This window comes from Odocoileus virginianus, chromosome 16 (assembly GCF_023699985.2).
Source record: "Odocoileus virginianus isolate 20LAN1187 ecotype Illinois chromosome 16, Ovbor_1.2, whole genome shotgun sequence".
Classification (NCBI taxonomy): domain Eukaryota; kingdom Metazoa; phylum Chordata; class Mammalia; order Artiodactyla; family Cervidae; genus Odocoileus; species Odocoileus virginianus.
This window is the reverse complement of record NC_069689.1, coordinates 33518059-33534932: the sequence shown is the minus strand read 5'-3', so window position 1 is coordinate 33534932 and position 16874 is coordinate 33518059. Positions and strand designations below refer to the sequence as shown.

Below are 16874 nucleotides of genomic sequence, written 5' to 3'. Positions count from 1 at the left end.
AGGAAACTTAAGATTCCACAAGACATGTGGTGCAGCCAAGAAAAAAAAAGAATGTCTGTTAATCAAATCACTATTTTACCTAAAAATAGGTAAATATATGCATAAGGATTTCATAGACATAGTGAGGAACAATAAACATATAGTATGACAAAGCATCAGGAATCAGATACATATAAGATCATAACGAGATACCAATTTACACCTGTTGGATTAAGCAAGCGTTGTTATCTGAGTTAAGTGTTGGTGAAGAAGTAGATTGAAGGGTACTCTCATTTACTATGGATATACATATGAAAAAATTTTGGAAAATAGTTTGGTTATTTCATTGATCAGGAGGGTAAGTTGCTGTATATTCAATTAAATATTAAACAGCAATCAAAAAGAACATACTTGCATGTAGAGGAATTTTAGAAATATCATATTGAGTAAAACAAGTTAAGCCTCAGAAACAATATGATACCATCTGTCTAGTCAAAACCAAGCAAAACTAAACAAGGAACTGTTTAGGGAAACATGTATATGTGATATACTTTTGAAAAATGCAAGAAAATGACAGCTCTAAAATTCAAGATAGTGATCACCTCAAAAGTAGGGCAGAAAGAGTGGTATTAAAGAGGAGCATAGAGATAAAACTTCAAAAGTTACCAGTGTTCTAGTCCAGGGATAGCTAATTTGGGCCCACTTCCCCTTATTATTAATAAAGTTTTACCGGAACACAGCTGCATTCATTCATTCACAGATTAGCTATGATTGCTTTTTTTTTTTTATGATTGCTTTTAAGCTACAACAGAACTGAGCAGGTGCAACACAGACTGTCTGAACTGAAAAGCCTAAAATATTTACTCTCTAGTCCGTTACCAAAACATTCATTAACCTCTGTGCCAGCGTGCTGAACTCAGAGGAGTTCACTTTACTGTTATGCTTTACAAGCCACAGTCTGAACTGTATTTTTCTTATTTTAGAATTTTCTTCAGCTTTTTACTTTAAAATAATTATAGTTTCATAGGAAGTTGCACATGTATTTTTCCATATACATAAAATGTTGTATTATTAAACACTTTTTGGACAGTCTTTCCCTAAACTGTACATTTCATTAATTGGGAAATTATTAGTGACCATGACATAAATTGTATTTTAAAAAATATAAATCAAACATGAAAAATATGAACAACAAAAAACGGAAACTGTTAACAAACATCTGGTTCTTAAGAACACAGAACAGCACTAACAAACCAATAAAACGCATACCTGAAAAGGTTAACAGGCTTAATATTTACTTTCTTGATTAAATCTGACTGTATGGAAGATACATTATCCACCAAGTAACTTTCCTTCCCTTTTAATATGTATTTTTCAAGATCCTACCCTAAAAAAAAAAAAATCATGTAACTGTTTACCTTCCTCTACAAATGGAAAATCATTCACCAACTACAGAAATTTGGCCTCATTAATGTACTTCATAAAATATTACATAACCAGAGGGTAACTGATTCCTATTAAAAATCTGTATCAAATCTAAATAGCGGATCCTTACTGAGTTAGCAAATCCACAGCGCAAGGAAGTGGTGGAACAAGATGCTGAATTACTTCCTCAGTAAGGAGATCACCGCAGTGGGCAACAAAGCTCTTGATAGCTGAAAAACAGAACAGACCTTTACTTAGCAGAATGTAATGAAGCATGAAAAAAGCATTCAATTTTGGTACAGCACTCGCATTTTTTTAAGAAGAAATGTGTGAAAACCAAAAAAATTACTGAAACTCTAGTGAAAATAGGAACCTAGTGTTTTCTACCTCCAGTGAAAATGAAAAAACAAACAAAAAAACAAATCAAACTTCCTACGATTACTAAGAGACCGAAAACCAAATCAACAAAATGTTGCTTTCTTGGGGTTTTACTCAGCCCTTAAACTCAGAAGTAGACCTTCAAGTCTACCAATTCTACACTAGTTCTGAGGAACCCGGTTGACTTTTAAGTCAGCGTGTTAGGTTTTACAGATGTTACCTGAAACATATAAGTTTTCATAAGGAGTATGAAAGACATATATAGAATATATGTATATATAGAATATATATATAGAAACATATATAGAATAAAGCGAATATTTACAATTTAGACTCAGTTTAAAGGAAGCATTGATTTTGGTTTTGTTTATTCATGCCATTTTTACTCTTAAAAAAGATGTTTGTTAAGAAAATGTGCTTCAGAAAAAGAGTCTGTGCTTCCATGTCTTTTCCTTAGCTCAAATTTTCAGTGTGGATACTATTCTTAATGGTCTATGTGTTGTAGAAGGGTACAACTTTCATATATAAATAAAAAGCTAAATAGAAACCATACTTAGTCAATATTAATTGACTTCAACCCCAGTTTTTCTGAAACGAGAAATGAATGCCCACTTAACACAAGGAAATCTTGACATGTCTCAAGTAGACCATATTATAATAAAATATCCCAAGGAGAAGAATGCTTAAATTTGGCTTTTTACATCATACTTCTGTTATAATAATTGCCAACAAATCAATTATTTCAATAATGAAAATCACCAGAAGCAGATTCTCCCCCGAAAGTTAAAACATACAAGTATGTGAAGTTAAAAGACGGAAAAAGCCAGAGGAAAGGGAGAGAAAGACTAAACTCAACCTACCACAGAGAGCACCAGCGCGTCCTTCCAAGGTTACCTGCCACGTGAAGGAGTCTCCTCGGCTCTTTTCTGATTCTAGATCTTCAGCAGACACCGGGAAGACACACTTCCACAAGAGCAGTACTCGAGCAAGGTGATGACCGACAAATGCAGGACCTGTAATTTATTCAACGTGTCACTTGTACAAGAACCCGAACTGGTTACTCTTTAAGACCCTTCCCTCTTAAAAGAAACATATTTTAATCCACTCCTGCTGGATTACTTCGTCCCTCTGGTTCCAACGAATGTACCACTGGATCAGTGACTTATCTGAAGGCACTGGAGTACAGAGATGAAAAACGAGGAACTGACAGCAAAGTCTGGGCTCTGAACTCTGCTCTTCTACTGCTGTGACCTCTTTAAACCTCAATTTCTTTGCACTGTAAAATGAAGCTAGAACAACCTGCACTGTTTATCTCCAAAGATTTGAGCCTAAAAAACTAATGTACCTGCATTAATGCGAAGTCCTGTTGTTTCAGTAACAAATAACACTGTCTCCTGAGAGTAGTTCTTTTAAAAAATACTTATTATTTGGCTTCGTTAGGTCTTAGTTGTGGCACGTGGGATCCAAACCACTGACAAAGGATCAATCCCAGGGCCACCTGCAGTAGGAGCCCAGTCTTAACCACTGGATCACCAGGGAAGTACCCTAATTCTAACTTGTGATAGCAACTTGCTCCAGGTCAAAAATCAGACGTGATTAAATCCAAAGGGAATTTTTTTTTTCTAAAGATTTCAGAACAACATTTATAAACTGAATACAGCAAAAATAAGCCATATTCACTCCTTGCTCATTACTTTCTTTGATGAAGTAGTACTAAAAACATCCTAGGGCTGGGATAAAATAAGGAAACTGGAATAGGGCAATTAGGAATAAGTGACTTTAAAAGGTTTCTGTGAGTGTGCACACAGGCACACTCACATACAATGGGCTGTGGGAATAGAGGAAATTCTGAATGCAAAATGTAGTCAGACACCAAAAAACAGAGCAGGTATGCTGTCACTGGGAATATCCACAGTTAAAAAAAAGTTTCACAGTATTTGCCCTTAAGATCTCACTAACTCAACAGTGAACAAAGTTGCATCACTTTTCAGAGAGGTATGAGGATAATTTATTTCAGAAGTGTATGTAAAGCAAGTTAATAAACATTGAGCTTGTAGTACTTACAAAGTTAAACCAGAATGAGTTTATTCACACCAAGAATAACATTGGATCTAACAAAAACCAAACACATGTGTAGATGCCTGCAACTGAATCAAAGGCACTAATATGGCATCAGAGAAACTGAAAAGTGTAGCAAAAAGGGGTTAAAAATGTTCACATTTGAGAAATGGATTTAAGTGTGGTCTGAGTTTATGTTAGTTCAGAATAGTGAATATATGAAAAATGACAATGAAAACTACAGTGAATGGTGAAGAAAATGCTGAAAATGCAAAAGAGGTGTTAAAACTGCCAGGCAAAAATTAATAAAGCACTCAGACTGTCACCTAAATTCCACTCCACTAAATATAATCAGAGCTCCTTGGAGAAACCACCGGCTGTAAGCTGAGGCAGAAATTATGATGTAAAAGCTGAGACATCCTATCATGCCAAAAATAAAGATGTTATCAAAAGAACACTAGGTTCATGTTAAAAGGACACAGGGGACCTTCCCAGGTGGTACAGTGGATAAGAATCCGCCTGCAAATTCAGGGCACATGGGTTCGATCCCTGGTCGGGGAAGGCTGCACATGTCATAGAAGAACTACTGTGCCCGTGCACCACAACTACTGGAGCCCACATGCTCTAAGGTCTGTTACCCACAACTACTGAGCTCATGTGCTGCAGCTCCTGAAGCCCACATACCTAGAACCTGTGTTCTGCAATAAGAGATGCCCCCGTGATGAGAAGCCCATGTACCACAACTAGAGTAGCCCCCACCTGCTGCAAGTAGAGAAAGCCCTCGCGCAGCATCGAAGACCCAGTGCAACCAAAAATTAAAAACAAAACAAAGGACATAGGAACCAACTAGTAGGGGCTCCCAATGACTAAAGGTAAGACAATCTGAGGATCAAAGGAAAAATGACTGCAATGGACTGAAACACATAAATATATAAAAGTCTCTGAGTTCATAATGATACCTAAAAGCAAAATCTCACTCATCTTTGAAATCAGGATAGTAACACATTCTAAAAACAGATAATAAAGTGAAAGAATAATGTATTTTTTTAAAAAGCCCAAGAAAACAATTAAAAAAAAATCAATTTTCCTATCCTTTTGGTATGTTGAATATGAATATGAACAAAACAGGATGCACTAATCCCTTATACAAAGGCTCTCTTGTAGTCTTTTTCCAATGGGATTACCCTATTTTGAAAGCTGTCATTCATTAAAACATTATATTTATTAAGTAGTTTATTTTCTCCTTTAATTAACCAAGAATAATCAATACGGCAGGCAAGAAACATCTAGACAAAAGTAAATAAAAGTTTGACCACATTATTCCCATCACATTGTGAAATCATTGTCTATGCCAGGGGCCAACAAGCACTTCTATTAAGGCCCAGAGAGTAAACATTTTTGGCTTTGAAAGTCATACCATCTCTGCCGCAGTTACTCAATTCTGCCAGTGCAGGGCCTGAACATTAGAAACAATATATAAACTAACAATGGTGGTTGTATTTAACAAAAAGTTTATTTATGCACACTGAAGACGGACTTTCATATATTTCTCATGTATCACAAAACACTCTTTTTGTTTTTATACTATGAAAAACATAAAAACCATTCTTAGCTAATGGGCTGTATGAAATAGGTGGCCAGCCAGATTTGGCCCATAGGCTGAACTCTGAGGTAGTCCAGTAAGTCTTTTTAATCACCTCAAAAACACTACTTAAAGTGGCTCTTCATTTATGATTGCTTATTTTAATTAAGCACCTTTTAGATCAAATTACATAAGCAGTGTCAAATGGTCAAATCCATCACGTTTTATATCCTAAAAATAAACCAAACAACTATAAAAAGAAAATTAGAGTATAGCTTTAATAAAGTCATAAAACTGAGTTTTAAAGTTATTGGATGTAAATATAATAGTCATGATCATAAAATAATTACTAATTTTTTAATAAATACAATTTAAACGTGCCCTATCCTCATCAATGTAATCACCTTATTAGTGTCACTGATTCTCAGAACAATTACAGAACTGGATTCATGGGCTATCATATGTTCTCTTGCCTATCTTTATATTGTGGAAAAATTTATCTCATGAAGATAGAGATGAATGATTTTGGGAAAAACCAGAGTTAAGTGTGAAAGCTGATCAAATTGGCTTATCCTATCTAAGGCTCATATACTGGTCTTAAAGAGAATTTCAAATAAGGACATCTGAAAACATTCTGAGAATTAGATAAAATAAATATATGGTTTCTTAAGGTGTCTGCTAGGAGAAAAATGTTTATATGAATATTTAAATTCTGGTATATATCCAACTTTAAGTTAGTCTTATCAAATCATACATTAGAATATTTATATTCAGAAAACACCAAGTAACCTGTAGTTTTGTAAGCCCCCCACAAAAGTGTTACCTAAGGTCATCAGCGCAGCAATCAACAGCCACCCGGCCTGTGTGCGCTGAGCTGAAAGGCGGCTGTTTTGAGCAGCAGAACACAGCAAATCCTCTGCTAACGCCATAATAATCTATTGATGTATAGAAGAATAAGGTGAAAACAAGCGTATCAGTTTATAGGTAACTTGACAAATGAGAGCAACTAATAATAACAGTCTCCTGAAGAATTAATTCTTACACATAATAAAAGTACATGATAAAAGATAATCATTCACATACACCATACCACAGGACAATATCATAAAGGAAATGAAGAAGGGGTAAGGTTCCCAGGATAAACACTGGTACACTAGACTGTACACAGCAACCCCAACTGCGTACACAGCAACCCTGTAATTCTTTATAGAGCTCACATGAAAACATTGTACAACTGTTCAAGCTGTCTAAAATTTGAATTGACTTTTAAAGAAAATCTGATTACAGGAAACTCATTTAAAAATTTTTCACACTACTGTGGCTAACAGTCTTTCCAGAGGCAGAATACTATATAACCATAGTTAAAAGTATTCAATAATTTCACAATGAAGCAGTTTCACAGTAAAGTGGGATTAATTTAAAATGTTGTATTTTTAAAAGTCTAAGAAATAGTGTTTTAAAACAAAAGAAGGGAGAAACAGGCTATTTCACATTTATGGATAATGTATGCTCACAGAGTACATATGGGCTTCCCTGGTGGCTGAGACGGTAAAGAATCTGCCTGCAATGCGGGAGACCCAGGTTCGATCCCTTTGTCAGGAAGATACCCTGGAGACGGGAATGGCAGAGCTGAATATATGACCAAAAAAAAAGAAAAAAGCCTTCGGGAACAAAGTATCTTACCGGAGGTATTTCTGACAAAAGGCACTAAACCCAGCTCCCGTTTAAGTGTGGACGTGGTATTTCTGCCCATCCCTTCATTTTCCACAGTTATTCCATTAATAACACTAAGCAGCAGTAGAGCTGAGAGCTAGAAGCCTGTCGTGAACGGTTCTTGCTGGCTGACACACACGAAGACAACGACGGTTTTCGGAAATGCTTGAAACGCCAACGCCACTATCGTATGTGAGGAATGAAACCATTACCTTGCCCTTCCCATGAGGGATTCCTAGAGGACAGTGTTTCACCGCTCCAAGCAGAGCTGCCACAGCAAAGCTAAAGCCAGTCACCGCTTCAGGCGAAGACTTGAGCACAGTCAGCCTTTCGAGGCAACGGTCTAAGAGCGGCGTCAGGTAGGAAGGGAGCGCCACGGCAATGCAGCGCAGACACCACGCGGCTGCGAGTCGAACGGAAACGCTAGGGTGAAGAGCAACTGAAATGACGTTGTCAAGGATGCCTGCAAGGACGGAATAAACAAACAAAAATTTCTGACTCAGCTGCAGAAATCAAGTTGTCACAGAACAGCCAAAAGAGTATGCAGCCACATGGATTTAAAATACATTATCTTTATCAAAAGTCAATCAGAATTTTAAAAATTAAGTGTTACATAATTATAATTTGTTGTACGCAAGAATTACTTCTACTAATACACTGCATGAAAACTGGGTTAAATTAAGTCAGTAAACAAAGGAAATTTTTATTTTCCAAATAAGTCAATGTTCTGCTTACTTGATCTGAGATCATTAATTTGGTACTAGAAATTAATAACAAAAACACGTTGAGAAATGTCACATTTTAGGTCAGCCTCCTTTTCTTTTAAGTCCTTTCTGGCATATTTATCTATGTAATTAGTATTCTCCCTATCCACCAAATTGCTCTTACCTGAGAACAAAATGGTGAACAAAATCAAAGCTTCACTAGGTCCCAGAAGGCTACTAAGCCACTATGAAGACAGTGAAATGCAAATGCCACCACCAGTGAGGAGGAAAGTCTGTGCTGCTTCAGTTCAACCTACACCTTCATCATAACATGTAACAGTTTGTGTCGCCTGCTACCTCACCAATATATGCCCTAAAATGAACTGCATACAAACCAAATATAATGTAAACTCTAGCTAGCAGGAATTGTGTATCACAGTCAAAGGACAAAAGCCATTAAAGATGATTTTAAATAGTAATTACACAACAGAAGCCTATCACAGAAGGCCACATGCTATATGATTCTATTCATATTAAATCTTGTCCAGAATACACAAATCCATAGAGACAGAAAATAGATTAGTGGTTATCAGGGCTGTAGGAAAGGAAATGTGAAATGACTGCTAATGGGTGTAGGACTCCTTGGGATAATGAAAATATTCTGAAATTAGACAGTGGTGGTGGTTGTACCACTTTGTGAATACACCAAAACCACCTAACTGTACTTTAAGCCGGTGAATTTTACAGTATGTGAATTATCTCTCAATAATTTTCAAAGAGAAAGAAAAGAGAATGCTTAGAAGACCTTTGAGGAGGTAAATTACATGTACCATATAGAAACTAATACTTTCACTGCAGATGAAAGATATAAGTTCAGGATTACTTCTCCATTTTTCCATGTTATCTTAAATATCTCCAGAAAGGGGGTTCTCCAGGTCTCCAGAAAGAAGAGACCTAGAAAACAATCTTTAGCTATAAAAGCTAAAAGAAAAAAAAAATCAAATATATACATATTTTATATAATCTTGATTATCTATATTTCATAAAATGACCCTAATAAATCTATAATAAATGAGTGATATGAAGGAGCTTTTCTTTCTTGGAGAAAAGTTGTCTAAAAGGAAAAGTGAAAACAAAGTATTCAGACTAGTCACAAACAAGATACCTGCACTCGAATCCTGTAACAAAGGTGCAGCCGTGGTGCCGAGACTGTATATGAGATTTCCAAGTTCTTGTAAAGCACACACCAGCATATGCTGGCTGGCAGCTACATCAGCAGAGCCGAGCCGCGTTTCCAAATTACCATCACTCATTACAGCATCTGATAGAAGTAAGACAATTAACTAGGCATTTTATTTATTTAACTTATCTATACAACTGTTTTATTAAAATGTATTACAGGCGATAGGTATTAGGAGTAGAAACATATAAAGGTAAAAAATACCTCCACTTGATATATATGAAATACTTGAGGCAGTAACTAAAATGCTTAAATGGGGACTTGCATCTACAGAGGAAGAACTGAACTAACATAATCAATTTAGTTCAAGCAACCTGATTATAGATGCCTTATCACTCTTTAAGCAAGTGGCCCTGAAAGGGAGCGGACTTCAGACAGTACAAGAACTGAGATGAACTAACTGTTTTAAAGAGAATGTATCTTAACTTGTATAGAAAGACTATGAATTCTAAGGAACTATTATCCACCATCGTCTAAGATCAGGACATCTATATAATACATGTATTATATATATCTGTATTAGATAATTTATGTCTCATCTATCATAGACTGCTCTACTCTAAAAAAACTGACCTGTATTATAAAAGTGGCTTCTTTTGTATTAATATAATTATATACCAGTCCAGCTTTTCCAAAGGGACACTTTCTTTAGCAGTGTTCTAAAACAGACTGTCTTAGGAGATCCATACCCATAACTTTCTTTAACTTCCAGAGAGCCTGGCAAATATCCTTAGCAGCAGCAATTTGAGCCTTTTCTCCAAGAAGGCCTCCAACAGTAGCTCGAAGGATAAATGAAACACAACGACGACTGCAGACAGCATCAATTTGAGTTTGGGTGGCCTTAGGGTGCGACTGGGAAACCAGGCTTAGGATATGAGAAAGAAAGGCAGCAAAATTTTTCTCTAGCCACGCTCCTCCTAGTGTTGAAATAAACACCACATAAGCCTAAAAAATAGAAATGAGTTTTATCTTAAAAATGAAATAATTTCAATTCTGTATTAATGTCATGTCTTCCATGTTAATATGCAGAATTCATTAATATTTTTTAGTTTTTCCTCATTTATGTAGCCACTTTAACTATATAAATATTGTACAATTTTTTGTTTGTTAAGCCAAAATTGAAGTACCTAGCCTTTCAACTGAGATTTCTGCCTGTATTTTATTTTGGTCAGACTGCAAGGTTTCAGGACAGCCAGTAGAGCTAGCTAATCAGTAAAATGTGCCTGTGACTTTTCCAAACAAAGCATTCAAGCTCTTTAACATTCTGAAGAAGAAAATCCAAATCAAACAAACACAATGTAAGAATTAACTATGGTCTAATACCATAACTCCAAGGGAATTCAGTTCTAGAACCGGTAAAGAAAGTTTATAGTGATGAATCACTATTCTTTATTTTCATTAATGCTAATAGTTTGCCTTACTCTAGAGATACAGAGAGTAGTTATCTCATGCAATCTGTTTTTTAAAAACAGTTTATAGTTATGCTGGGACAGCTTATATTTTCATGAACTCTAATATCATACAGTATAAAACAATAGGGATTATATGTGAATTAAAAATATATATGTGTGTGTGTTTACTTTGAACCACAATGACATTTAGAAAATAAGATAATTCAAAGAAACAATGCAAAGACCTCTATATTGTCTTATTCAAAACCCTTTTCCCAAGGTTTAGCTTTTTATGTTTTGTTTAGGACCAAGAATTTGAGCACTTAAGGAGATTACAATTCCATAATCTTTATTTAGAAGTAGAAACCATGTAAGATAGAAATATAATATTGCCCACGCTGAATATTATGTACCTAACAGCCTAAATCTGAACTGTATAAGCACACAAAAACACAATGGAAAACATGTGAAAACACAAGACACAGAGAAGCCCAAGGTCTGGAAACAAACAAAAAAATGTTAATGTTTCAAAGGAAATAAATAAACAAGTCTCCCATCATTACGAACTGAAAATACACTGTAATAGCGTATTTAGTGGCTTTGCATAAACAGGCTTCTCTTACTTGTAATCTAGCTTTTTCATAAAGTGTTTTGGCCTCACCACATCTATTTATAAACATGAGAGCATAGGTGATGACCTGGCACAGTATCACTTCTGCCTGGAGTCAGATACTAAAACGTTCATCAGGGCAGCTAAGAATTACATTTAGACACTGGTTTGTGATTCTAACCTGAGTAACTCCAACTCGAACATCCCTACTGACTGAACTGGTTCCTTTCAGCATATCTCCACTGGCTCGAAGAAATCCTGAACTCCCACGCAGGAACCCTGTTCCTAGTAATTCCAGAACTTCCTCCAGTGATACTCTGCGACTGCTCTGACGTGAGGCTGCTATAACAAAGAACAGAACAAAACATGTAATTCTGTTTTACAGACTAAATGTTAATGCATAATCTTGAACAGCATGTTAACAGGAAGAAAAATAAACTAAAAATCCAAACAAAAGGCAGAATTTACAGGACATTACACACAGTAACACATAAAGTCACAAAAGTGTTCAGAGGCCAAATCATAATGGACTCTGATGTATCATGTCAATGACATCTTAAAGCCTATGCCACTTTGAGATTATGACCTACTGCTCTCTTGCCCTCAAGTTAAAAGGCTAACAGTCTTCTAAACCAAGGGGAAACATAAATAAGCTGCCCTAGTTCTCCAAGAGTGAAAATGCTATAGAGACTTCCCCGTAGTCCAGTGGCTAAGACTCTATGCTACCAGTGCAGGCGGTCCAAGTTCAATCCCTGGTTAGGGAACTAGATCCCACATGCCGCAATTAAGACCTGGCACGGTCAAGTAAATAAATAAACAGAAAACGCTATGTAACACTTTGAAAATTCTTTTGAAATACTAAAAAGGCCAAAAATCATAATGTTATCTTTCTAAATGCTCTACAACTCCTAATGAAACTTAAAGTAACCACCACATTATGTTTTTTAAAAATTCTCAACTGTAAGTATTACTTTTGTTACATCCTCAGTCTCTAAAGAAATCAAAGCTAATATTTACTAAAACTGCTCAGTCAGTCCTTAGGCTACAGTAATTAACAGGTTAACTAGGCAGAATGTTTTAAGTTTGTCTGCAGTTTGACATAGTTGGGTTTCTCCCTGTGAGTATCTCCTTTTAAAAAAGGAAAAAGAAAAAAAAAATTTTCACCCTTTCATTCTTCTGAAAAAATGATGGTCACAAGCTCTGATCCTCATTACCAACATAAGTCATAGGCAGTGGCAAAATAAACTTTTGTTAATCCAAGTCAAGATGAACAAAAAATAAATTCCTCAGCCTAAAGATGAAACAGATGAAAATCTATACTAGTACATGGAAAGAAACATTAGTGAACAGCACAAAATCCATGCCCTCACAGATTGTAAATTCTAGAAAGGAGAGACAAGAATAAACATAACAAATGACGAACCGTCTATTAATAGTATGTCAGAGAGTGATCAAAAGCAACGCAAAAAAATAAAGCAGATATCTTTTACGTGCAGTAAGTTCTCTGGTGGGAGACGGGCCAGGGTGTGAGGATGGTACAAGAGCAGAAGATATAGGACTTTGTCGATCATTATAATAATGATGTGAGTAAAGTAAGGTGCAAGCGGAGACCCTCAAGCAAAGCAGTAAAGGCATCTGTCACTTTGCTTCTGTGCTGAGAGAAGACTATAGAGGGGCAAAGGTGGAAGCAGAAAAAACCAAAACATTAGGAGGATTTAGTAATACAACCAACAGGTGATGGTAGCTTACAACAGGCTAGATCAAGGTAGTTACAACAGGAGTCTTGGTATACATACTTATATAGTTTTAAATTTTATTAGGATAAATTTCAAAATCACAAAAAAGCTGCAAGAAGAGTAAAATAAATTCTCATGTACCCTTCTCCTAGCTTCCATATCTTCCTTATCACTTTCTCATTTTTGAAGCCTACATATATGGCTAGTTATAGTTACAAAAAAGCTCTCAATTGCATAAGTAATGCTGTAAGATTTCCCGATACATAGTATCAGAAAGAATGTCAGGCTTGATGTCAGTCTATCCCTATATTGGTGGTATTATCTTTGAATACATGAATCAGGTGTCTGTCAATCCTGTCGACTGTAAAATACCATTTTCCCCTTTATTATCACTATGCCACCTGTGTAGCGATACTTTCAGTTCAGTTCAGTTCAGTTCAGTTGCTCAGTCATGTCCAATTCTTTGCGACCCCATGAATCACAGCACGCCAGGCCTCCCTGTCCATCACCAACTCCCGGAGTTTACTCAAACTCATGTCCATCAAGTCGGTGATGCCATCCAGCCATCTCATTCTCTGTCGTCCCCTTCTCCTTCTGCCCAGCATCAGGGTCTTTTCCAGTGAGTCAACTCTTCACATGAGGTGGCTAAAGTATTACTTTAAGACAGTATAAATAAACTCTAACCCATTTCGGAATGCACCGAACACTCTTATCTCCATAAACTATTACTATAATGACTACAAAAGGTCATTATCTAACATTCATTACTTCTAAATTTTTTGGTTGGCATCCCACTGCAAAAAAAAAGACCTTTCCCTTCTCCTTTATTTACTTATTTTCATTACAGACTCATGGATTCCTTTTTTATTTAACATGTTATAGTCTATTTCTATCATTATTAATTCTAATATTGTCTTGGATTTGACCAGCAGAAGTGTCTTCAGAAAGCTAGCCATTGGACGTCCCTTATTTTTTTGGCACAACAAAATGTCCCAGGCTCATTCTCAGACTGTCATTGCCCCAACCATATGAGCCACTTCTCCATGGAGCCCCAACTCTAGATAGTTTTAATATTGATAGGTACAACAGCTATTGAGTGTGAGAGAGAAGATTCAAGGTGACTTTCCAAATTGCTGCTTGAACACCTGCAGGGATGAAGCTGTCATCAACTTAGATTAACAAGATTGCTAACTGCAAGGAGAGCATGTATGTATGTGTATGTATAGGGGAGGGGAGAGCAAACATTCACTTGAGACAAGTCAAAACATCAAATAGACATCCAAACAGAGATGACAAACAGGCAGGTAGGTATAAGAGTGTGGGCTAAAGATATAAATACAGGAACCCCCGATGCACAGATGGTATTTAAGCTAAGAGGCTGGATGGGATCACTAGAGTGAGCCCACATAAAGAGAAGATCAAGGACTAGGTAATGGGTGTCTTCTTTGAGGAGACAAGGAATTATTAGAGACTGAAAAGGAATTCCTACAGAGGAGGAAAGAAAACCAAGGCAGTGTGAGGCCCTAAAAGGCAAGTGAAAAGAGGATGAGGAGGAAGATTAACTGAGTTAAATGTTGCTGAAAGCTGACTGCTGCTGTGAAGTAAGACAGCAGAGAACTGCCCACTGGCTTAGCGTGACTAAATACTAGAACGGAAGCGGCAAAGGTTAGGGGCTTTCAATCTGTTCTGTTCAATAACACCTCTTACATGCTGAGAATAGTTCATGGCCTGGTATAAATCCTCAATAAATACTTCTTTATTTATTGAATAAAGGATGAACACGGAGGTCATTGATGACCTTAACAAAAATAAGTTTTTGAGAGACAACTGGAGAAAAATCTTAACTGAAGTGGGTTTCAAAGAAGAGAGAAACTAAAAACTGAATATCAAGAACCCCTCTGAGGAACTCTGCTGTGAAGGCAAGAGAAATGGGGCTCCAGTTGCCTGGGAAGACACAAGAAAAAAAAATTTCCTTTAAAGATGAGAGGGGGGAGAAGAGCGTGTTTTATAGGGAATGAACCAACAGAAAGGGAAAAGTTGATGGAGGAGAGGGGAGACTTCCTACAGCTATGTCCTCAAGCAGGTGAGAGGATGAACTCTAACACATGTTGAACATAAGGCTTTAATAGAAGATAATTCATCTTGATAACAGGGGAAAAGTCGTAATAACAGTGGAGCATATGCAGATAGATGCTGGAAGGTGGTATATTTAGCAGGGGGAGCCTATGGAAGATAGGCCATCAAATGAAAGTAATATAGGAGAAGATGAAGGTATAAAATAGTTAGGAAAGTGGGACAATGAATGGACAAGGCAAATAAAAGTACGACTTAAGGTGTGAACCTAAGTTCTCAAGAAGTAACTTTAAAAGATTCCATAAATCCCTGGCAACTTATCTAAACTATCCAAATATAGCAAATTTCAAGTACCCGTTGTTTGGAATTATTTACATCATTGCTCCCTTATACCAATCTAGAAGATGGCAAGCCAAATGTATGTAATCAGATGCACGCTGCTTAAAAAAAAAATTCTCAAGAATCAGATCTTATTTCTTACTGGGTAACACTCCACAATTAACTTACTCCAAAAAAAAAAAAAAAAAAAAAGGCCATGATGTAGAGGAAGACAACAATTGAATAAAGCACATTTATTTAAGAGTTTTTAAGTTTTTCCTTAAACTTTCACTGAATCATTTTAATATGAACTCTGAGGACTTTGAATGTTTCCAAACTAAAATCTGTATGATATTTTGCCTCTTTTCAGAAGTAATAATGAGTAGCAGTAATGCTACATATGTTTGTTTAAATCAACAGGGAAAAAGTTATGGAAGACATTATGAAAACAATTACATAAATTTACCTGCTCCTGGGTGTTTACAAATTACGGCTTTAGCCAACACCGTGCCTAGTAGTTTTGAAACTGAAATCCGCACATCATAATTGGAGCCTTCAAAGGATTTAAAACATAGTGTGGCCACACTGTCCAGGTCTGTACTCCACATAAAGACAGCCTCATTCTGAAGTTCAAGGAGACACTATCCAATTGAAAAAAAAGAAATTAGTGAAAAACAAAATATAAAATGTCAGGTTCAGATATACATAAGTTGAAGAATCTATCAAGAGCTAACAAAAAGAAAACACAAATCCAAAGTCTTTAAATAATGACTTTAGGGACAAGACAATACTTACTAAAAAGCCATAAAAATTACGCTATATAAAGCAATGTGTCCACAAAGACCCATTTCTAATTCAGTGGGGTATGAAAAATGTCTTTAGAAGCTATCTGTTGGCTATGAGCAATTTTGAGACTAATTCCAAAATAAACACTATCTAACCCACCATGTTAAGACAGCATGATAAAAGCAAAGGTCACTTTCAAACAACACAAACCTTACAGGTAAATTTTACACACCCACAGAGAGGAGGGACAGTGGAATGGAAGGAATACTTAGGAGTCTGACAACTTGACCTCCCCACTTCTGACAATGTGCTGCTAACTACTTTAAGAACCCTGGGAAATTCACATAACCCTTGCAGCCTCGGTTTCCTCATATGTTAAAATGAGACAGTCCCACCTCAATACAAGGTAGCAGCTCTAAGATCATGTAGCTGTTACTAGTGTTTTCACTGGGATTAACTGATTAAGTTGTCTTTATGCTAATTTTTACAAATTCTGCATATTAGACTGTTTTACCTTTGCAGCAGCACAACGAACAGCCATGGATCTATCTGTTAAGCAGGATCTAGCAGCTTTATAAACATCCCTGTGGCAAGGGGTGGCAGCAGCTCCCAGTCCATTCAGTATGTTTTGCAGACTCAGCATAATCTCATAACGACCTTGTGACTACCAAAGAGGGCAAAATTTAAGATCAGGAATAAAAATTCACTGTGAAAAAGAGCATTGAGCATTGAAATTTATGTCACATATTAGAGAAATAGTAGGATTTTAATACAAACTAATCAACCTATTCTGACATTCAAAAACATGAAAAATTTCTATTTTACACATGTTTACTATTTTTTTAATGCTTCAATTTGGGGAAAAAAAGCTTATGTATTTG

General features: G+C 36.2%; 1 protein-coding gene across 5 annotated transcripts in view; it reads right to left on the bottom strand.

Annotated features, from left to right (window-relative positions):
* HEATR5A (HEAT repeat containing 5A) overlaps positions 1-16874 on the bottom strand; it is a 123264-nt gene that overhangs the window by 56413 nt on the left and 49977 nt on the right. For all 5 annotated transcript variants that reach the window (XM_070478052.1, XM_070478053.1, XM_020876793.2 and 2 more), the window contains 9 exons: positions 16508-16657; positions 15674-15848; positions 11262-11422; positions 9769-10024; positions 9005-9160; positions 7348-7598; positions 6246-6357; positions 2643-2795; positions 1535-1634 (listed from right to left, as the gene is read on the bottom strand). In XM_070478052.1, the coding sequence (XP_070334153.1) occupies positions 1535-1634; positions 2643-2795; positions 6246-6357; positions 7348-7598; positions 9005-9160; positions 9769-10024; positions 11262-11422; positions 15674-15848; positions 16508-16657 (1514 nt within the window). The remainder of the gene's footprint in view (positions 1-1534; positions 1635-2642; positions 2796-6245; positions 6358-7347; positions 7599-9004; positions 9161-9768; positions 10025-11261; positions 11423-15673; positions 15849-16507; positions 16658-16874) is intronic.